The sequence below is a fragment of the Corapipo altera genome, unplaced genomic scaffold (genome assembly GCF_003945725.1).
Source record: "Corapipo altera isolate COAL_440 unplaced genomic scaffold, ASM394572v1 343, whole genome shotgun sequence".
Taxonomy (NCBI): Eukaryota; Metazoa; Chordata; class Aves; order Passeriformes; family Pipridae; genus Corapipo; species Corapipo altera.
In genome coordinates, this window is record NW_020884913.1 from 5,518,999 (window position 1) to 5,542,134 (window position 23,136).

Genomic DNA, 23,136 nt, shown 5'->3' on the forward strand with positions numbered 1-23,136 from the left:
TCGCCGGTCCCGGCCCTCCCTCCCCTCCGCCCGCATCCCTCCCTCCGCCCACGGCCGCGGCTCCTCCTCCTCCTCCAGCTCTCCATCCCTCCGTCCCGCCCCGCTGCTTTCCCTCCTTTCCCACCTCGGTCTGCTATCCCTTCGCCACCTCCACCCTCCATCTCCCCGACCCTCCCTCGTCTTTCCTCACGGCAGAGCACGGTTTTCCTCGTTTCACTCTTCTCCTCTAGCCCTTCCTCGCTCTCCCTTCCTGGCTGGCCTCCTTACACCTTCTCTGTCCCTCACCTTCCTATACAGCCCTTCTGCTTCATCCTTTGCCTTCTCCCCCCATCACCTTCCAGTGCCCCCTTCTCATCTCTTCTCCCTTTTCTTGCCCCTTCTCCCTCTCCTCTGCCCGCAGCCTTTGTCCCCTGAAGCCCATCTGCTCAGCTGCTCTCGGGCACAAACCCCACGACAGCCCCGTTGAGCCACCCCCGGAGAGCCCTGCCACTGCCACAGCCTGGCCCCAAGCCCAGATGGTCCAGAGGGGCAGTGGGATGCCAAGAGAACGGCTGGCTCTGGCCTCTCCCTAGTCCTGGGTAGAAAGGAACTGGGCTTGTAACACATACCCTGTGGAACACCTTATTAGCAGCTCATTGCCTGTGGTGGCCCATTAACCCTAATGAAATTCCACCCACCCACAAGGAGAGGATGTTTTATAACCCTCGGCAGTGGGAGTTCATGTTTTGGCACTCACTGAACACCTCAAAGCGGCTGTTTGAGGCCATTCCATATTGCCTTTGAAGCCATCGTCACCGTTTTCTGCTCTGAGCAGCGCTATGAAACTGCAAGCAGGTCTTTCTGCTGTCCCCGAATTACATTCCACGTGCTCAGCTCTGCAAACCTCCTTTCTTCAGAGGAAATGAGGTAATTCCAATCGTTCTGCAAAGAAAAGCAATGTGCTAACTCTCCAGCTGGGGCAGACTGTGGGATTTCTCATTTGTTGGCATATAACGTGTATGGGAGTCGCTGATGTTTGATTCTATCAAGTGACAGGTCAGATCAGAGACATTCGTGTAAAACCTACAGGAAAAAATATTTTCACAAAATCATGTAATCTGGCTTTTGCTGCCAAACAGCCTGGGGCTTTGCATCCAAGCACTCACTCAATATGACTACACTACACGGATAAATGATAATAATTTATTGTTAGGAAAAGAATACTTTTCACAGTCAATTATTTTTCACATTCAATAGAAGAACTCAGTTAGAGGAGACCTACAGTGATCATCCAGTCCAACTGCCTGACCACTTCAGGGCTGACCAAAAATTAAAGCATGTTTTTAAGGGCATTGTCCAAATGCCTTTTCAACAGGCACGAGAAAATTAAGATTTTTTCATTTCTATATTAAAATTGCTTAGAAAAAGATTTGGACCCAGAGATGGCTTTCTTCCAGACACACCAGAAGTGCTTATATTTGCTGAGTTATAAATGCCAAGTTAAAGAGATGCCTTGATTCTGGTCTGCAACTGCATTAAGGCAGATGACTTCCCAGGCAGCCACTGAATTTTGCAAATGTGTATATGTGATGGAGAGGTCTATGAGAAAAGAAGGGGAGAGGAATAGTCTACAGTTTCTCTCTTACTCCCTGCTTAATCTCTCCTCTGCTGCTGTACACTAGAGCCGAGTACTAGTCCTGGCTTTAATCATCCAGGGGCTCTCAGCTGCCTGTCACTGCTGGATTGGATGGAGTTTTCTGACACAGATCCCATCTTTTCTGGATGCACAGTCTGCTGCTCTTGCGTAAACATCTTATATTGCCTTTTCTGTGGGCACCACTGCAAGATAATGCAATCAAATATAAATCCAGGGAGTTCTATCACACAGAAGGCAAAAAAAATAAAAAATCATCATCTAAACTCACTGTCACATGAGTTCATTTGGATCTTAGAGTCTCTGATGGATTCCAGGGCTGACAAGGACAAATAAATCTCCTTGGAGCAAACTCCACACTAGCAGCTAGGAGAAAGACCACCATCTCTTAACAGTCATTCCCTTGAGCTGAAAAGCAAGTACCAAAATCCCAAGTTTTTTCTGACCTTACTTATACATAACAGACCTTAACATAACATACATATATAACATAACTTATACATTTCCTCCTCAGAACTCTACAAATCCTCATTTCCCTCAGTTTTAAGCTCATTCCACCCTTCAGAAAGATGTGACAATTTGTCCTCAAAAATAAGAGAGGAACTTGCATCGAGAGCACTGATTTCCCATCGGAGTGCAAAACAACACAGAGTTGGAGGAAGACACCACGCTGAGGTGATGCTGTGGGGCTCTCTGTATGGGGTGTCCCCTTTTGCAGCCCCAGCTAAGGGAGGGTGGATGCCCTTCTTGAAGAACAACCCACACGAACCCACTAAGGCAGAGAAGGCACTGACATCCCCACTGAGGGGTCCCGAGACTTGCCCAGAGTCACCGTGAAGCCCACGGCAAGGCCAGGACACGGCATCCCAACCGCATGTCCTGCTCCTGGCTGACCTCCCAGCCGGAGGGTCAGAGCAGGGGGGCTGCGGGGCATCTCGCCTTCCTCGGAGCCCGGGTCATCCCACCTTAGCACCGCGCTCCCCGCAGGTCCGCTGTGCGCGGCAGGGCTGGGCGGAGTGGAAGAGGCGGAGGAGGAGGAGGAGAAGGAGGCCGGCCTCGCTCGCCTCCCCCTTCCCTCTCGCCGGTTTTCCTTGCAGCATTTCCATGCTAGAGGTCCCCACCGAGCTGCGGAGCGAGGATCTGCCTGGCTGCGCCGGGCCCTCTTCCTTCCTTTGTGCATCCCCCAGCCCTGTGCAAGCCGTGCCCCCCCGCCCCGGCCGCCACGTCCCCGCTGCATCCCCCGCTCCGGAGCCTCCCCCGGCCCTGGAGGCAGGAGGAAGCCGTCCCCCAGGGCACGCAGAGCCGGGGCAGCGACCAGGCACCGGCTGCCACGTCGTGCCATCCCCCCCTTCCCGGCCCGGCCGGGGCACCGAGGCCGCATCCCCGCCCGCATCCCTGCCCGCATCCCCGCATCCCTCACGCTCCGCGGTTCGGCGGCGGCCCCTTTGGCGGATGCTGCGCGTCTCCCCGGGCCGCTGGTGCTAAATGCTGAGCGCCGACAGGATGGAGGAGTTTCAGAGCGAGGAAGAGGAGCCCTGGTATGACCAGCAGGACCTGGAGCAGGGTAAGGATGGGGCCACACCGCAAGCTGCCAGGGATGGTGAGCCGAGGGATGCGCGGGCAGGGAAGCGGGCAAACGCCAGGGACAGTAGGGTGGGATACCTTCTCTCTCGACTCCTATTTGGTTGGCAAAGCCAGTGCCTCATCCAGCGGCGGTAAATCTCGGCTCTGCTGCTCCAAACCACTCTCCTGGCCAAGGAAAGTTTAAACCCGATGGATAGAGGCAGAGCCCAGATCTGTCCTGAGCAGCAGGTCAGTAAAAATTTTGATGTTTTGCATCCACAAGGAAGCTGGTTCCCCAAAAAAACTTGCTGCAGGTGGAATCAAACATGGGTAGTTATGACATTGATTTCAGCTCAGAGCAGTCCAAGATAGAGTTACCAGGCACATTAGTTAGAAATTAATATATTAGAAATAATGTATTGCTGAGGATGCTAAAAGTGTCTCTCAAAAGCTTCTGCTATCCAAGCCCAAATCCAAAGGGATCTTCAGCTTCTTAGTTACCTAATTACTTCTGAAGGTTTTTCCAATCAGCCATAAAACCAGGAGAAATTAGAAAGGAGAAAAAAAAAATCAAGGCCAAGTTTAAACAGCAAAAATAGCCTTGTTAGAAGATAAATGTTCACTTGTGTAGTTTGCTTTGAAGTAACTGTATCTATGTCTGCACTAGTTCTACGGAACATTTATCCTCAGGCTGGACAGTTGGTGCCTGTTGGTATTCAGGGCTTTTTTTTTTAAACATAATTTTGCTTATCTTAATATTTTGAGTCAACACGCAGTAAGTAAATAACTGGAAGAAGTCCCATTTGAGGCCAGTGGCCCAGGAATGAACTAAACTGATTTCTCAATGAATAGGGAAAAATCATTCCTACCGAAACACAGTGCCCCTCTGGCATGTTGCACTATAGGTACAGTTTTATATTTGCTTTTCCCAGCTGACTGTCAGCAGGGATGTGTGATCCAGCTGCAGTGGCTTGGCCCAGCATCGCTCCAGTACATTATGTCATGATTTAAAGTTTACACAACTTCAGCTGCAGGGCAAGGGCCCAGCAAGGAATGATAACCAGCCCTCCAGGGGTTGTCACAGCTGGGTTTTAACCCCAATTTCTCAATGAACAGGAAGTTGGAATAGCAGGATACTGAGCCCTGTCCTTTGAAACACAACACTCAAATTAAACCCAGGCAAAGCACAGAGATGGAACTATCAGCTGGATAAACAGTGCAGCCTTTGACTGCTCAGAAATTCACATTTCTGGGTGACGTCTTCCCATGGCTCACAAGGGGCCTGGGCACTGGTCCAGGGGCGGGATGCAGGCTGAGGAACAGCAGAACTATGGATGAATATAGGGAGTGTTGAACAACGTGGGACCAATTGATTTTTAGCCTAGCACTGTCCCTGGTGTCAGGTTCATGAGTCAGCACTGGCACTGTACAACTGGCTCACAACAATAAAACCACCTTCCCACTGCAGGGCCAGGTTCCCAGCTCTGTCCCAGCAGCCTAAATGCAGAATGACTGTCTCCAGACGATGGATTGATGCTGGGAATGGGCTCCACCTTTATGCACATACAGGACTGGAGGAAAACACAGACCCAAAACAAAGCCCAGCTGCGGGCTTGCAGCCTCCTGTGTGAATGGGGGCAACACAGGCTTGCACAAACTCAGAAGGAGAGATGGGGGAAGGCTTTAACTGAAATCAGCCAACTGGAAAGGTCCCACGGGGTAATTACAACCATAATTAATTTGCATGATGCACAAAGCATCACGAAGGACAGTGGTAGACCTTGTCCACGTACACTGTGCCTTTGCCTTACAGCCATGGCACTGCCCAGAGGTCTTTGGTGACAGCACAGCCGTGGAGCTGTTGGTTTGGAAATGGGGGGTGGAAGTACAGTACAAGACATCCAGCGTGGCGTGATTATGAGGCGGTTGTAGGCCAGCATTGCTAAGAGGATTGGCATGCCAAGAGCCCGGGGTCGCACAGAAACCCACGCTGGCAGCAGCGCCAGGAGGGCGGAGGACAAAAGCAGAGGCTTAGGAGCTTCCTTAGGAGCGAGGGGTGGGAGAAACAAGAAACAACCCAAGCTAGGAGAGCAGAGGAGGTTCTTCTGTGAACCAGTTGGTTCCTGGGCCTTTATCGTCATTTCACAGCATCATCAAATATTTATTACATTTACATCCAAAACTGTTTGCTAAGCAACAGATGGCTTAACTGGGAGCTCTGTGATGATTATGTTAATTAACCATTTTAGCACCACAGCAGAAATCATGCCTCCAGCTCCACACCGAGCACCTGTTACTTTCCTCCTCATCCTCCATAGAGCTTCACCTTGACAAAGTAACAAATTTTTTCAAGAAAATAAACCCCAATCACTCTTTGCTTCCCTCCTAAAATGTCCACAGCGACTGGCTGCATCCACCACATGCCTTGGAAAGTAGCAAGACCTGGTCCCCAGCATCAAGGCCCTTCCAACCTTGTTCAAATGAAGCTGGTGCCTTTCAGATTCCTTTACCTGTTTCCTGCACCCTGTAACCCTGTGTGGCTCAAGGCATTGCACCAAGATGCCTTAGCACATAGAAGCAGAGACTCAAATCCCAGTCAGGGTACTCAGCAGTGACATGGGAACAGTAGTGGTGTCCTCTGAGTTGTTTCTTTCTTATGATGTTCCCTCTGGGAAGTCTTTCTGATTTGAGGAAAGTGGTGAAAATGGAGCTTTGATTGTTTGGTAGCATGACTTAGCTTATTGCCAGGCTTTGTAAGCATGAATAGATATCAGTGCTGCTTTAGTTCAGCCACAGCCTCACCTTCCATGGGCTAGGAGGTCTGTACCTCTAAGCATTAAAACCAGGATACAGTGCTGGTGAACCTTTTTCCAGCTGTTGAAAACTAATGATGTGGGTACAGTTGCATCATACCCTGTGCACAGGGCGGATGTGCAGCCAGACCCCAAGAGAATGAATGAGCTAAAATTAGAGAGTCTGAGCTGCAGAAAAGTGGGGACACCTTTTCTGTTCATCAGGAGCATTTGTCTTCAGGAGGGCTGTGTGCCAACTCAATTGCATCTGGATCCAAACAGACCTAGCAGCTCTGCCAGCCACTTCCAGCCTTCAACTCCCCCGCAGCAATCTCCCAAGATGAGTCCTCCTTTCAGTTACCCAACTGCATTCCCTGATCTTCCCAGCCTCCCTGTCCCCCTGCCAGCATTCAGGTCTCAGCCAAAGAGCAGAGTGCAGCCCAAGAGGAGGCCTTTAAAAGCCACCCTTATGACCTCTGGACCTATCGACAGCCTAAGGCATATAGTGGGATTCTCAGGGTGTCCTGCACAGGGCCAGGAGTTGGATTCAATAATCTTGATGTGTCTCTTCCAACTCAGCATATTCTATAAATGTGGGGTGATTTCTCCCATGTCAATAAATGGCCTCCCACTGCTCTGAGTGTCTGAGTTGGGCAGCAGGACCAGAGGTAGTGCAAGAACCAGCACATCACCGCATTGCCCCTGCAAGACAGATTGTCCTCTCCTCCTGGGCAGCCACAGAAACTTTTGGGCCAAACCATCTGCAATGCAGGCTTAGGACCTAACGGATGTAACCTCTAAAGGTCTCCAGATTTAAGGATCTTATTTTAATTCCTCCTCCTCCAGCCAAGCATCTGATTGCTAAGAAGGAAAATGACACAAGGTGCTGAGCTTGCACCACTCCCCACTCATCTGTGTAAAGACACAGGGTCACCCGTCCTGGTGCTGGGGTGAGCCCAGGGGATCAGTGCTGGCACCCACTAACGCCCAGACCTGCCTGTTTCCTACATCACTCAGCCCACATGGGGTGGTCCAGAGCACTGCAATCCACTGTCAGCTTTCCCAAAGGATTCACTGCACTGGCGAGCAGGCGGTACCCCAAATTCTGCTGCTCCTGCTGCAGTTATCCCAGCAGTCCAGGTACAAGGCACACAGATTTCCTGTCCTCCAGGAGCACAGCAGTTAACTCACCACCCTCCCTCCCCAGAGGCAAGCCAGAAGGTCAGAGCTTTGCCTGCAGTAGCTGAGCCACTTACTTATTTAGCAGTGCAGTACAGCAGGTAGCTTATGGAAGTGGAAAGTTTTCAGTGACTAATTGCTGAGCTGCTTGGGAATGACAAGAAGGACTAGGAAAGTCACAGGAGACAAGGAAATATGATGACATGTTAGTCTGAGGAAGAGATGAGAGCCTCCAAATCTGGGAAGGAGTAAAAATTAATATATATATATATATATATATATATATATATATATATATATGTATGTATGTATTTTCCTGGAGTAAAAATTCCCCTGTTATATGAAGGCAGCAAGAAAAAGGGGCATAAATGAAAACCCCACACAGCAACTTCCAGGATCTCACTCCTAGTCTCTTACAGAAGCTCCTTTCTACATCTGCTGAGCCCCAGGCACATAATTCCAGCTGTGGGAGGGAGCAGAATTAGAGGAACTGCTGGAAAATGAAAAGAAAAAAAAGAAAACCCAGCAAAAATCAGAGTTTTCCATATCTCCCATCCTGAAACAATCAGCTAACGGTGGCATTTCTCCTTGGCAAGGCCATGCACGAAGGATTTATGTTCAGAGTCCTGAGGGACATTCCCCCCAGTAGCCCTGATCCCGAGGGACTGGGAGCCAAAGCACCGGCCGCTAACACCCTGCACACAGAGGCATTTTCCAATCCTCTTTCTTTCCTCCTGTACCAGCCAGCACTGGCTGGTGACAGGGCAGATGCACTGACTCAGTGTGACAGTCAGGAACCTCTTAGAGCTGTGACAGCACCAGGGTCCGATCCTGCTCCTGCCAAAAGTAGTGCCAGCACTCAGGATAACACACGGCTCGCTCACTCCCAAACACTCCATCTCCTCTTCCAAAAGGTCTTTCCCAGAGCAGCACAGTGCTAAATTCCCACCTCGTCTTGTTCCAACAGATCTGTGTGCCCACACCGAGCACATCATTAGGGCTCCCAGAGCTCCTGCTTAACCTGCCCAAAAACACGTATGTGGGCCAAGAATTTTGGAAAATATCCCCCAGACAAAATACCCCAAAGGAATGAGGCCAGATGTTACACAACTGCTACTCTTTGCACAGCTGGGAATTTTAAAGGGATTTTATATTACACTTTGTTTTTTTGGGATTTTTCCATGTGTATTTAACAAACAGTTGTAAATCTCCTCTCCAAAAAGTGACAGTTATTTTAATGGTTTAAACAGCCTGTTCCTCTGCAGCCTTCTGGTAAGTCACTCTATCCAATGTGCAGTACAGCTGCCCTGGCCCTGCTTAGTTCACTTGTCTCCTTCCTGAAGAATTCAGTCCTTTGAGTGTGTGATATCCAGGTCCATGCTGACCTCTTCCAATTGTGCAGCTGCAGAACAGCAGTTGGGAGGACATGCTCATGCCATCCTCCAAGTTTTCTTGGTCCACAAGCAAGTGTTGGGTCCTGGGAAGGCACCTGGACTGGGAGGTGATGGGTGAGCACTAGTCTCTGCAGGAGGAGGCAGAGCAAGGAGCAGCACATCCCATCGGTATCAGTCTTTGCAGCAGAGCTGTTTCAGGAACATTGGCTTTGCTGTAGGGCCCCTGAAAGAGGCATTGCCCTACATCCTGCTCAGGGCTAGTGATGGACATAAACAACACCATTCTGAGAGTACGTCAAGTATTTACTCACTCCATTTCCTTGCAAACTCAGACTGGAAGGCTACAGCTCTGTGCTGTTCCTGTGTAGCTACACAACAGCACCCATTACTCACCTGAGGTCAAGAGCTCTTCCCATCTGGCCAGCATCTCCAACTCATGCCAACAAGGTAGCTGGGCTGTGAGCTGAGTACCTGGACAAACAGGGCTTCTGAGACTTCCCAGCAATGGGTGGGAAGGGGGCAGTAGTGGGGCAGCAGCCTGCAAGGTGATACAGTTCTCTTCAAAGCCAAGAAGAGGGGCTGCTAGAGAAGAGATGGGCAGGACTTTGTTGTTGCTGCAGAGGGTCAGGCTGTTCTCTGTATTTAGCTGTAACACATGGCTGTGGAAGAAAGGTCTTCTCTGTACCTACATGCCTCTGCCACATCAGAAGTAGCAGACAGGAGTAATCAGCAGCCACAATGCTGGCTGTGGTCTTGGGGGCTGCTGCAGCTTGAAGTGACAGCTGTGCTGGAACTTGGTGGCTCCCTGAGCGTCCAAATCACTCAGGATCGGTGGTTCCACCTGCCTCCCCCAACCAAGAGGACACCAAGCTGGCTGGGAAGGGCTCAGAGTAGGGGAATATGTTGTGTGAGCAGGAGCAGGGCTGGAGATGTGCCAGGGTTGTGGCAGCCCATTGCTGTGGGCGCCGCTCCTGCCACGTGAGCACACTGACCTGTCCTTTGCAGGTCGCCTTTGCTCGGGGCTCTGCACATGCACAGCACTGAGCTGCAGCAGCAGACAACATGCAGTGTCTCCCTGGTGCTCAGTCTCCTTGTCCATCCTGGGTCAGCTACAACCTCCTGCCCCCAAAACACACAGGGCAGAGGAGTTTGCCACATGGCAGCAATCCACATGTCTGTGTCTTTAGCTCTAAAAGAGTAAAAGCCTCTATTCACGGTTTTCTGCGTCCCAACATAATTAATTAGTTGGAGCTTTGCTGCCCGGGGGAGGAGTGCACGCAGGAAAGCACTGGCTGCCTTTCTCCCTCCTTTTTTATCACTGCTTCTCCTCAACAACCCCATTTGTGTCTATTTATTTAGGACACTTTCTGATCCAGGTGCACTACCAGAGCCTCGGAGCCACCAGTCACCGAGCTCTTTGAAACCATTTTAGCCTACAAGGCAAACACAGGCACCAAGGCTGTTTAGATAAGAGAACAGCAGGGAAAGACGCAGATGGGGCCTCAACCATGGTCTAATAACATCCTCTGTGTTCTCATGCTCTAACAACTTGGCAAAAGGCATAGTGATGGCTGTGGGCACAGGGATGGGACTGCTGTGTATGTATTTATGCAGAAACAAACAGCTTATAAGCAGAGGTGACCACCCTGGGTCTCAAGCATTAATATATAGGGGAGCCTTTGGGGTACAGAATGATATGAGGGCAGAAGGAAAAGGCGAGTATCAATTAAATCTAAAAAGCCTGATAAGCATCTGAGAAGAATAAAAAGAAGAAGAGCTGGTAAAGGAAATACTGAATAGGGCTGAAAACTACAGGAGGAAAGGAGGGGAGCAGCAGGGGCTGAGAGAGCTGGAGGGCTTCTCTGCAGCACAGCACAGTACAGACAGTGCAGCCCTGAGCCCCTGGACAGGGATTTCTACTCCTTAGTGGTGCCACTTTTGCTCAGGGTACTCGAGATAGCATGGAGGGAGCTGTTCTCAGTGCACTGTGCTTGCCTTGACCCGCTGCCAACCACCTCTCTGCCACCACCTGAACTTCCCCCCCACCAGGAACACTTCCAAAGCCAAAGATAGCCCAGGAGTATGTAACAGATTACACAAGAGAAAGAAAAGCAAGAAAAAACGAGGCAGGAAATCCAGCAAATCTCATTAGAGTAACAAATGCCAGTGTGACCAACATCAGCTCAGCCCAGTGAGAGCCATAGTTTGGAAGAAGGAGGTGGCTGTGCTGCCAGGGGCTCACACACCCCCATTGCTCTCACCCAGCCCTAAGAGAAGCATTTTTACCCCCTGCTGCATTGGGCTGCTCTGCAAAGCAAACCCTGGTACATCCCATTATACCAAAATAGCAGATCCTCAAAAAACCACACAGAACTCCAGGTGCAAAGCTGAACTGAGCAGCAGTGCCTGAGTTACACCAGTATAAAAGGGATGGAGAATCCACACCTCAGCAGTAACACTGGCAACACTCTGAAAGCTCTGCCTGGCCTTGGGAAACACTGTCATCTGTGGAATGGGCATGTTGAAAAGGCTTTTCCAGGCTGTTTGCAAGATGCTGTCAGATAGCACTGACTTCCCTGCACCCCAGCATGTTCCATTGCAATGGTTTATAAGGGCAAAGTACATAGATGGCTTCCATCACTTGCCATGGAGCAGCAGTGATATACAAAAGCTGATCTTCATTGTAATATATCAAGACAGCACAGTCCCTTGCAACTAAGAAGAAAAATAAATGAGTAGCAAGTGTACCCTACCCTGGGGTAAACCAGCATAGTATCATTTGTTTAGATTTTGAAAGGAATAATTGCACCTACCCTCGACTCTAAGTAGCCATGTGTAATGGAGCAGACAGCAAATGCAATTAAATTAAACGTCAACAGCATTAAACATCAGTTCCTAACTCTCAACCTACCCATCCATCAGCTAACAAGCACCCTGAACTTCCTCCAGAGACCTCCACACCAGAGCATTCCTTGCCCTCCTCCCTGCTCTTCAGCAGGTTAATTCACCATGTGCAGCATGGAAGAGGAGCAGCCCTTTCCACAGCCCCACATTTGGAAAAGGACCCCAAGTAATTCCTTTATGGACTCTCAGCTGAAAGGGACCTGCAAATCCACGTGCCATAAACCCCCATTTGTCAGTACCACAAACCAAAGGACTTCTGTCCCCCCTGTGAGCTGCCGGCCGGGGACAGGGCTGGTTTACTAAAGGTGAGGAGCCAAGCGCAGCGTCCCTCGGAGCAGTGGGCGTGTTCTGTGGCAGCCTAAACACACGAATCCCTCAATGCAAGAGAGATAAGGGGGGGAAAGCCCAAAGCAGCTGCGCCAGATGGTGGCTTCCTCCAGAAAGCCGTATTTACGAGGAGCAGCTGAACAGTTCCTGGATCATCATCGTGCCGAGAGCAGCCGAAATCCTCCCCTGCCCGGCACCAGCCTTGCACTCCCCCAAAGTCACAACCAGGAGGTGTTGAGGGGCAAAAAACCCCTTCAGAGAGCGGAATGTGGCAGAGTGCTCTGCTCTAACAGACGCAGGCCAGCACTGGGAAGGCAGAAACAGCTCCAAATTCTCTTTGAGCCTCGTTGCAAGGCTGAGGAAGCTCCCAGCTCCGCCACAGCCCCGTGCAGGGAACATCTGCCTGCACCAGCACTGCCACAGATGTGCCTTGGGGGAATACATGGGGGAATCCCTGCCCTTTGTCCCTCAGCCTCTTTCCATCAAAGACAACCTGCTACAGCTTTTGGATTAGGATTATTTTTTTTTCTTTTAAGTCTTCTCAGTGACACGGAAGTAGCAGAGTTATTGCTGGGCTGCTGCTGATCTCTGCAGCTCCAGGATGGTGCCTCTTTGATGTACTGCCCAGCCATGCTCCCTATACCTGCCTGGATTCAACTCCTGCTCCCTTCCCACTGTATGGTCTCTCTTCTCTTCCTCTCCCTCCTTGTTCAGGCGCATTTCCCACAGAAGCTTACAGGAAAATGCAGCCTCCATCCTTCCCTCCAACGCTCCATAGGCACAGCCCTCTGTTTGGGGACACGGGGTGTCTCCTTGGCGGGTGTTAATTGGAACGGTCACGTCAGCACTTGCAGTACCGAGAGCCAGAGGGCACCAAGCTGGTGCTGCCCAGGATAGTTTGCATCTGCAGCCCTCTCCCAAACAGGATTTGGCAGTGTCAAAGCTCCCATTTTTTTCAGTTGGAGGCTGGCCATTTCACAGTGGTGCCTTCAGCACAGGCAGGATGTGGAGGGATGGGACACATCAAGCGGACACACAGCACAGTCACTCCCCATCACTTTATTTCTCCTCCTGCATCCCTAGGGGAGGGGGAAGGGAGGCATCAGCGTATCTGCTAAATTAGGGCAAGTCCTTCAGCACTGGCTGGCTGATCTGACAGTGGAGAAGCAAAGAGGAATACAAAAAATTGTGGGAAAACCACAGTACTATGCAGAAAGAATCCCTGAATTCCTAAATAGTTCTTTCCCCTCTCCCCAACAACTTAGTGAAATTTCACATTCAGCCTCAGGTTTCTGAGGTCTCCAAGGAGAAGAGCTGAGTGGTCCCCCAGCCCATGCAGAGACACAATTAGTACAAAGATCAAGAGGGATCTGGTCTAAAGATGACATTAAAGCACTTCCACACAGCATCCCCTCCCTCCCCACAGTCCCGCAGCCGAGGGGAAACCAACAGGTGCTGAAGAGGACTTGGGCTCAAGGGGGTGGATGAGAGAGGATTACCAAGGATGTTTTAAGTGGCTGGTGGGCAGAGAGTGAGGAAGTACATGTGTGACAATGGCTGAGGCAGTTAAAAGACATTAAAAGAATCAATTCCCCCATGTCCTTCAATCCTGGAGTCTCCCAGGCCCTTATGCTCAAAATGGAAACGAAGAATCAATTTCCTTCTCGGAGCTCAGCCCCGTTCTTTCCTCTTTCCCACTCATCCCCAAACGCTGCCCATTTCCCCCATTAAATTATTGCTGACAGAGCCCTTTAAATTACAACGCAGGATCTTGCACTGCCTAATCCACTTAACTCAACCCCAGCTGATTAAATTGGATGCCATATGGTGGGAGAGCACTGGTGTAATCCGCAGGGACGGGGACACACTTGATTCATTACCTGGAGCACAGCAGGGAGCCCTCTCACTACACACCTCTACTTTAGGGCCCTGCTTCCTGCCAGGGATGTGATTTCCAAGGTGCTGGTCTCCAGCAACAACACCAGCTCTGGCAAGGTGGTAGTGGTGACAATAAATACAGCCCCAAGCAGCTTAAAGGCACAAATTATCCTCCATCTCTGCTGGCATCTGGTTGTTCCCCCAGCCCCAGCTGGTGCAGCAAACACTCAGTCTTCCAAGAGCACTTTATAAACTAGGGAAATTTGGTGTTTGGAAAAAAACAAATAGGTGGAAGGAGGTCTGCCCATGAGGAAATGTGCCAAGTAACTTGATTGCATGGATAGCTGGGATTCCAGCCCTCAGACTGGGTCACTGTGCAATGACGAGGATTATAATTAAAAAGGTCACAGCCTTTTTAATAATAACAGCTTGCAATGCAGGGCACAGCTGGAGAGAACATTCCCATGGTAAAGAGGAGATTCGAGGACACACTGAGCAGCTGTTGGCAGGAAAACATCTGGGGAAGCCAGTGCAAAGAAACACAACCATCACCCAAACTAATAACATCAGCACATCCCACAGCACAGTGTTATCCATCAGCAAAGCCCCGTCCCAAACACTGACAGCACTACAGCACTCGTGTCTGAGGTCACTGTGAGCCTCACCTTGTGATGTGTGAGAGATCAGGGCTTCTCCCAGGCTCAGAATACACCTTTGGTAACCTGGTGTCCCTTCTTCTTGCCTTAGGGACCAACTATCCCTCTTTCCCAACCAACTGCATGGCCAAATTAGCCACTGGAAGAAATTTTAGCTGCTCGCAGCCCGGGCAGAGCCTTTGCAAAACACATCATTAGCTGCAGACTAGAGAGGAGCATTATGACAGGGTGAGAAGATGCCAGGGCAGGAGAACTCAGTCCCCTCACACGCTGTAGGACTGTCACTCCTTAATTACCTAAGACTGCATGATTACCATACTGGAGAGAGAGCAATAACACACACCAGGACCTGTTTCCTTACCTTTTTGAAGGTTTAAGGTAAGATTTTCAGTCTGCCATTGTAGGAGCCATTAATTCATCTCTAAAACCAACAGGAAAAGTGAAACCCATGTGACTATGGGTCAGGCTTTAAGAAGACAAGTAATTCCTGTGAAAGCAAGGGCTGTTCCCAGGGACAGCTGTGCCATTCCAGCCCCACAAACAGCATCACCTGTGTGCTCAAGCTTTGGCCCACACAGGACTCACAGGGTCTGGAGCCTTTAACTTTACCCAGCAGCAGCAAAAACAGCATTTTAAGCCAACTACACTGCCAACATCTACTTTTCCCTGCACTTCTCCTGAAGTCCAACTATTTCAGTAACTTCCTAAGGGCATTTAGAGGTGGCAGAGAGCGAACACAAAAGGGGTTTGTCCTTCCCCTGGAGCTGCCCCAAGGGGAGAGCCGCAGACCCCGGTGCTGCCAGGGTGGCACATCTGGGAGGTGCCTCCAGCCCCCTCGGGCCACACGTGGCTTTATTACTCCTGTCAGTCTATTAGTGGGTGATGGATGGAGGCTGACAGGGAAGGCGAGGTGCTCCCTTCGTTAGAGATAATAATATAATTTACGGAGCAGCCCCAGGGCCCCGCAGGGCTTTACCAACCTTCGCTCTCATTCTGACGGATGCTGAGTCCCTTTCAGCCCTTCAGCTCTTGGTGGTAGGGGATGGAGGTGCTGAGCTCCTGCCACAGCCCAGCCCCAGGGGCCCGATCCTGGCTACACAGTGTGCAGGAGGGTTTTGCAGCCAGCCAGGCACCAAATCCTTATTGCATGGAGGAGTTACAGAGTCCAGAGCTTGGCCTCTGCTTGCTCCTGCAGCCCAGCAAGATCCCAGATCCTGTGTGTTCTGTAAGTCCTGCATCCAGGACAAAATGTACCAGTAAAACTGGCACCAGTAAAATGTGCCGCTGATCCGGCGTCATTTTTGGGGGGGATCCCACCACACCCACCTGTGGAGCTGTGGGAACTGCAGCAGCTTTGTCCCTCTGCTTTTCAGACCTGCACTTGGCCGCAGAGCTGGGGAAGACACTGCTGGAGCGCAACAAGGAGCTGGAGGACTCCCTGCAGCAGATGTACACCACCAATGAGGAGCAAGTGCAGGAGATCGAGGTAGGGCCACTGCTGTCACCTAAGGATGAAGGGAAGGGGCACTTCCACCAATGCCAACAGCTCAGTTGCCAGCAGAAAGAAAGGGATGTGCCATGAGGAATGGGAGTTAAAGGATATTCTGTACATGCCTGAAGAGGGATGGACTGAGATCCCTCTTCTCACATCCCCACCCCCTACCCAGATGTGGACACCAGATTTTGGCGCCAGATTTTGGCACCAGGCTGCATCTGGGTCACGTTTGGCCTTCCCCTGCCCATCCACCAGGCTTCACAGTCATCCCTCTTTGCTGTGCTGCAGCTTTCCCTTGATCCCAGTTATTCAGAATTGTGTTTGTTCCCAGCTGGCCCCTCAGCACCCCCACAAACACAGCCCCCTTTGTTAGAGGCATAAAATAGCTCTTTTTCCAAGAGCTGCAATCTAAACCACCATTTCAAGCATCCTTTGGGGTCATTTCTAAGAGCCCACAGAACTGATCTTAGAGGCTTAAATCTGCTGTGCCAGGAGGGTTTTCATCCACTGGAAAACTTCTAGGGATCTGTGAGTTGAAAAAGATTGGACATCCCCTGATTTAAAAGGACACAGGGCAGAGGAGGGCTGTGAGTTCACAAGAACAGCACATGATGCTGCAGGGATCTGACAGCTAATGTTCAAGGGAACTGAGGGATGGATTTAGCCATTCCCTCTCCAGCAGCCCTTCAGAAGCAGGTCCACCATAGGATTTGGGATCTGGTCCCAGCTGAGAGTGAGCAACTGGGTAGATGCTGCTCTCCCAGTCTTCACAGGATAAAATCTTACAGTGTCAAACTCACAGAATGGGTCTGCAAACCCATAGAAATCACAAGTCTCCTCACATTTCACAGACTCAGAGTTTTAGCCTGAATCCCCATGGAAACACGGCTTCTGCAATCGATCTGTCAGACAATCCAGTAACCAACTGGCCAATTTCAGTCAACTTTTGGTCTCAGGGATATCAACTTCCTTTGGTACTGGGAATAAAAAAGCAGCTGAATAGAGAGAGATTGAGGTTAGTGCCCTTCACAGAGGGCAGGGGAAGTTCAGTCCTATTTTAGACACAAAACTATTTACAGTGGGCAGGAGGGATGAATATTTCAACTGTGGAAGAGGCTTCACCCAGGCAGAATCACAAAACACATTTATCAGAGGAAGCAAAGGCCGTAGGAATTTCTGCCTGTGAAACAACCTGGATTTTGGTTGTGCAGTGCTTATGCTTCACTTTTTCTTGCAGTACCTGACTAAGCAACTGGAGATGTTGCGGCAGATGAACGAACAGCACGCGAAAGTCTACGAGCAGCTGGACCTGACAGCACGGGATCTGGAGCTGGCTAACCAGAAACTCGTGCTGGAAAGCAAGACTTCCCAACAGAAGATCCAGTGGTACAGCCTGCCCTTCTCTCACCACAGTGATGCTGCACCAAGAGCCTCACCTTTCCCTGCCCCAAAGCACAGCCTGTCCTTGATATTTGAGCCATTCTCTTATCAGTCCAGTTTTGGAGCTATTTACCACACAAGTGCATTGCAGCAATGCTGGTTAGCAGGAGACAGCCGCAGCACAGACACCCCTGGGATGAGGGCTGGATAAGGAGTGTCTGAAGCTGCCAGGAAAGAGGCACAGGAGCCCCTCCTCAGATGAGTTTCCTTGAAGAGGCATATAATCATTTCAGGGAGGTCCCCAGCACACAGCCCAGCAGAAACATTTGGCACAGATCCAGCATCTAATGAAACCCTGGCTAGTCCCTGCTGAAACACCAGTTTATCAATAATATTTCTTTCCTAAAACAAGCCCGTGATCAAGGTCATCCCTAGAAACAACACCCTAAGCCATGTCCTTGCAGGGCAGCCTCGTTTGCAAACAGCTGTGTGGAGAGGGAGTTTCAGAGCAGAGAGTTTTACAAACTATTCACAGCCAAAACAAAACTAACTCTCTGCTCAGTCTCTGTGTTTACCTCTACAAGGTAAACAAGGGGAAGTGATGCTTGTTTTCAGAGGAGAGAGATTCAGGATAGTGCTTATATCCCAGAGGAGACTGTTTCAGCAACAGATTTGAGGACAGAAGGTCTCAAATCAATCCCCCCCTCCTTTCTATAATCACCCCCATTCAAGAGTGACCACATAGAGAAAGACCAACCACTGCCACAAAAAGCAAGTGCTGTCATGCTCCCAGGGTACATGCTGGGAACCAGAAGCACCTTCCCTAGACTGGCTTTCTCTGTGGGGGAAAAAAACACCTTTCAGGATCCTATAGTGCCTGACTCCTCACCTGTGTTATGACTTCTCTCTCTGCAGCTTGACAGAAACAATCGAGGGGCTGCAGAACCAAGTGGAGGAGCTGCAGAAGCAGGTGGAGGAAATGCGGAGCTTGGAGCAGCTCCGCATCCGGCGGGAGAAGAGGGAGCGGCGCCGAACCATCCACACCTTCCCCTGCCTTAAGGAGCTCTGCTCCAGCCCCAGGTACAGAGCCCTGGGTCCAGCAGCCCCTCAAACCTTCTCTCCTCCTCCTCCTCCTCTGGCCATGAACAGGGGGTGCAGTGGGTGAGCCCCTCTGGGGGTGCACAGAAACCCACACACAGCCCCACAGAGTCGAGGCTGTGCCTCAGAGCCTGAAACCCACAGCTGGAGGGGAAGGGAGGATGTCCCTCTCTTCTACCCACCCAACTGAAGTGGTGTTGGCAAAGCAGAGCCTTCATGATCCCAGCAGAGTGATGCTTTCCTTCCCAAACCAGCACAGCCTATTTTCCCTTCCCAGCTGCCTCCCAGCACAGCACCAGCACCTCTGGCTCTCTGAAACCAGCCAAGGTGGTGCATTTTGTGCTGTGTGACTCCAGTACACCCCAGGAGCACCAGTCACACACCCAGATACACCACATGCTGCCAGGTGCCGTACCAACACCTTCAGCACTATTGCAGCCTTAATGCTCCTTAAAACCCGGCCACTGTGTTAATTCACTGACCTCGTGAGGGCACTTCTTGCTCAGCTTTGTCCACAGTAGAGGCTTCTTTAAATAGATAAGCAATCGATAAACTTTGTTACTGAAAGCACCCTCTGCCAGAGGATATGAACCAAAGACAGTTTCACTGCAGCAGCAATGGGAATGTTTATGAGGCCATGACCTAACCCCCAGCAAAATCCACTTAATGTTTTTGTGGTTCTTTACCCCCCAGTCCCCCAATCCCACTTTACCCCCCATGTCATGGGACCTCAGTTCCACTTGCAGCACCACAGTTGGCTCTGAAGGTCAGGCTGCCCTTCAGTGCCTTGAAATCTGTTCAATACCCCCCACCACAGCTGTGCCTCCCAGGGGAAGCCACAGAGCCTGCTCTTTTCCAATCTGTTCTAAACAGACAGGATGCCATGGGCGCTTCATTGAAGAGGAAAACCCGAATTCCCAACAGCAACACAATGGAAGGGGGAAGTGCTTGTTATCACTTCCCAGGCAGTGAAGAAGGGGAAACTCTGTCAGAAGTCTCTGCCTTCCTTGTATAAATCTTCTCCCACTCCCTCTGGAGCATCTCCTGGACACAGGGGTGCACAGGGCAGCAACACATGTGCTTCTGGGTTTTGGCTGGCTGGGATTTGGGGTTGTTGGCAGATTAAGTGAGTAGCTGATGAACTCCAGCAGGAAAAACCCAAAGCCAGCCACTTTCAGCTCAGGCTGGTAGCACTTGAACATTCATACTTGCTTCACAGCAATGTTGGTGGCTTGTCCGTTAACCCCATGAGTCTCTTACCACTTAGGGTCTCATTTCCCTCCTGTCTTTTATTACTGCTGTCAAATAAAACTGCAGGTTGTCTGGGACAGAGGCTGGTCTCTGTGTTAAGAAGAACCCCAGCCATACCTTGTGGTCTCCTGGCACACGGAGGTGGCACATCTCGCTCCACAAGCTCAGGTTAAGTCCTTTCTGGGCATCAGTGGAATTCCTTACATGACAATAAGACACAACAAGTCCTTCATGGAACCGTCACTAGGTCAGAATCTCTCAAGGATCTTTCCTCTCTTTCAGGTATGAGGACGCATTCCAGGTCCACAGCTCTTCCACAGAGTTCAACCAGAAGCCACTGGAGAGGGAGAACGAGCGTCTCCAAGCCATGGTGAACTCCCTGAGGTCCCAAGTCAACCAGGAGAAGCAGCGGAAGGAGAGGGTGGAGCGCGAGTACACCTCTGTTATTCAGGAGTACTCGGACCTGGAGCAGCGGGTGTGCGAGATGGAGAACTGCAAACTGCGCATCAAGGAGCTGGAGGCAGAGCTCCTGGAGCTGCAGCAGATGAAACAAGTCAAGAAGTATTTGCTCAGCAGAGAGGACAACTTGTCCGAAGCCCTCCTCGAGCCGCTGAACAACGCCCCGGAGGCAGATTACATCGACCTCTCCGAGGAGGAGGGAGGGAAAAGCCACGAGACATCCATGACACCGTCCCCGAACCACCCCGTCCGGAAGAGCTGCAGCGACACGGCCCTGAACGCCATCGTGACCAAGGACGCCGTGAGCCGGCACGAGGGCAACTACACCCTGCACGCCAACAACGTGCGCAAGAGGGGCATGTCCATCCTGCGGGAGGTGGATGAGCAGTACCACGCCCTGCTCGAGAAGTACGAGGAGCTCCTGAGCAAGTGCCGGCAGCACAAGGACAGCGTGCGCCACGCGGGGGTCCAGACGTCCCGGCCCATCTCCCGCGACAGCTCCTTCAGGGACTTCCGAGGGGAGGCACACGAGCTGGAGGAGCGGAAAACCATGGAGAAGACCATCAGCAAACACGTGGAGGCCGTGGACAAGCGGCTGGAGCAGAGCCAGCCGGAATACAAGGCTCTCTTTAAGGAGATCTTCTCCCGCATCCAGAAGACGAAAGCAGACATCAACGCCACCAAGGTGAAAAACAAGAGCAGCAAATGAGTCCCTGGCTCTCCGCAACTCTCCCACGTGCAATTGCAGCAGCCACGTCTTCTCTTCAGCCCCAGGAAACGCCACGTGGCCCCTCTGCTTTGAAGGTTCGAGAGGTCTGCAAGCGAGGAAACGTCCCGGAGACTCAACTCACGTTTTTTAAGTTTGGGCTCCGGACAACTCGTTGGGACAATTGTACATTGTAGTTAGAGGATTTCAGAAACCACATGACGGATCTCTGCATGAGTTACTGCCGCTGCCAGACATCACAAGAGCAACGTAAAACACGAAAAAAGGAAAACCGGTCACCTCCTCCACCCCTCTCCAGCTTGTCCCGCAGCCCAATTATCTGCAAGCAAAAGCCTGGATGTCCTCCAGTGTCCTGCCACAGCTGGAGCACAGCGTTTCAAAGTGAAACAAAAAGCCATCAGAACTTTAGGGGCTGCCCCAGCACAGCAGCCCAGCCCTCCACTGTGGTTTTATGGCTAAGAACCTACGCTTGAACCCAAGAGACTTCAGTCTCTGCCTTCCCCTCCCCCAAAGGGCAGTATGGTCTTGCAATTTAAGCCATTCTCTAATCAATCAGGTTTTTCAGCTCTTTACAATGCAAGCTCATTGCAACTGGAAAAACTTGAAGAGAAACATAAAACTGATTGTTCCATCTCCATCGGCGTCGCTCAGTGTTTCAGTCCCTACTCTCCAGACCTTGTAGCATATGGGATCTCCTCGCTTTCAGTCTGCCCTGGTATTTCAGCCCAGGTGAAACACCAGGCCTGGTAGGAACTTGGCAACCAGGGTTTTCCCATAGCTAGATAAGTGCAGTGTCAGAGACACACTTCCACCTCACGCTCTGGGTACCAGCTGTGCTCTTCAAGAGGTTGTCATTGTCCCATCATAGCCAATTCCTCAAACACAGCTTGCATGGGCTTGCAAAACTGACTCCCAGGGACTCACACGCAGGCTGGAGGACACAGCATCTCCCTGGTCAGGAGCTCTGGCCCTGGCAGATCACACACCACTCCACACTTTGCTCTGAACATCTCCCCAGCCATGAGGACAGATTTCAGTTTCCTGCTGAAAATGATCTCCCTTGGCTGAGACACTCTCCAAAGGCTGTCGCCTCTCGTGTTCCATCTCCCTTTCCAGCACTGAAATCTCCTCACTTTTGCTTCCACAGACATGCAAACACACAGCCAAAAGGCCACTGCAGTCTCAGGAATCACCAGTTTCCAGTTTTCATGAACTAGACGTTGGCCTCATATGGTCAGACATGTTTTAGGCAGAGAAGCAGCATTTCATTACAGCTTAGGCAACACCCTGAGCACTGAGCCACAAACCCAGTTCAGTGTAAGCTCCCTGTTCCGTACCCGCCTGGGGAAAACTATCAGCTACATCTGGATTCTATTTTCACCAGCTTAAATCCCAAAGTCTTGGGCCAATAGCTGGGACTCCTGCAACACTGAGATAAACAAATGAGAATGTGGCTTTGGAGGGGGAAGACTGTTCAGATGTAATTATCCCCCGAGTCCAGGGCCTTGATGTTACAAGGAGCGACCTTTCTTCCAATCCCCATGGAATTTGTGCAGAAATACCCCCCAAAACCACCCTGTTTTGTTAAGCTGAGTACCACAGAGGTAAGTTGGCAGGAGTGTGATGCCCAAATCACCTCTGCTCCACAGGTCTCCTCAAAACCACCCACCACTCTGCTCTTCCACGCTCTGCATTTCCAGGTGCCCCACGGCCCCAGACACACCTGGAGCCGTGGGCACAACTGTGGCTACCAGCTCTGTAACTGTATGGAGAACCTTCATGCCTTATTTATTTATAATGGAAAGCAGTTGTCTAAAATAAAATAAAATAAATAAAAATGAACAACAAGAGCAACAAGAGCGGCATCATTGATTTTCTGGGAGCGTTCACCACCCCGTTAACTCAGCACGTGGAGCAGTGTTGGTTTAAGCCCATCCTGTGTTTGCCCTGCACTCAGCTGATGCTGCAGAGGTGTGGGAAGAGAATCACCCTCACTTTCCATTTTAAACAATCCCACACGGATCAGCATCACAGTTAAGTGTACAACACATCAAACATATTTTTAAATGCTTTATTCTCTCCTCAAATAAAAAGAAACACAGGGATTTTCAACACTCTTACAGCTTTTTTTACTTTTTAAGAACAGCAGAAGAGTTATGTCTTTGATTTTCATGTACAATTTGGGTCAAGAAAGTGCTTCAGGCTCCTTTGCAGGAAGCAAAGAGAATATGCTGAACTGTTCTGCTGCATTATTTATATAACATACATTTTTATGCACTTGGACTGTAACACTTGCCACGCGATAAAACTCCTCTTCTGTCAGCTCGGAAGTCTCTGCAAAACCACACAATTTCCAAGCTCCCAATTCAAATCCTATTTTTGTTTTGGTCTTTTTTGCAA

General features: G+C 50.6%; 1 protein-coding gene and 1 long non-coding RNA gene across 2 annotated transcripts; one reads left to right on the forward strand and one right to left on the reverse strand.

Annotated features, from left to right (window-relative positions):
- Positions 1–1,168: 1,168 nt before the first annotated feature.
- On the reverse strand, positions 1,169–3,603 carry LOC113952489. The gene is made up of 2 exons (XR_003529562.1): positions 3,296–3,603; positions 1,169–1,818 (listed from the first exon to the last, which is right to left on the reverse strand). It is a non-coding gene; the product is annotated as an uncharacterized LOC113952489 (long non-coding RNA).
- Positions 2,762–22,584, forward strand: CDR2L (cerebellar degeneration related protein 2 like). Its single transcript, XM_027654616.1, has 5 exons — positions 2,762–3,197; positions 15,700–15,812; positions 17,059–17,207; positions 18,117–18,281; positions 19,833–22,584. Exons 1-5 carry the CDS (start codon positions 3,119–3,121, stop codon positions 20,716–20,718), a joined length of 1,392 nt encoding a protein of 463 aa, XP_027510417.1. The 5' UTR covers positions 2,762–3,118; the 3' UTR covers positions 20,719–22,584.
- The last annotated feature ends 552 nt before the right edge of the window (positions 22,585–23,136 follow it).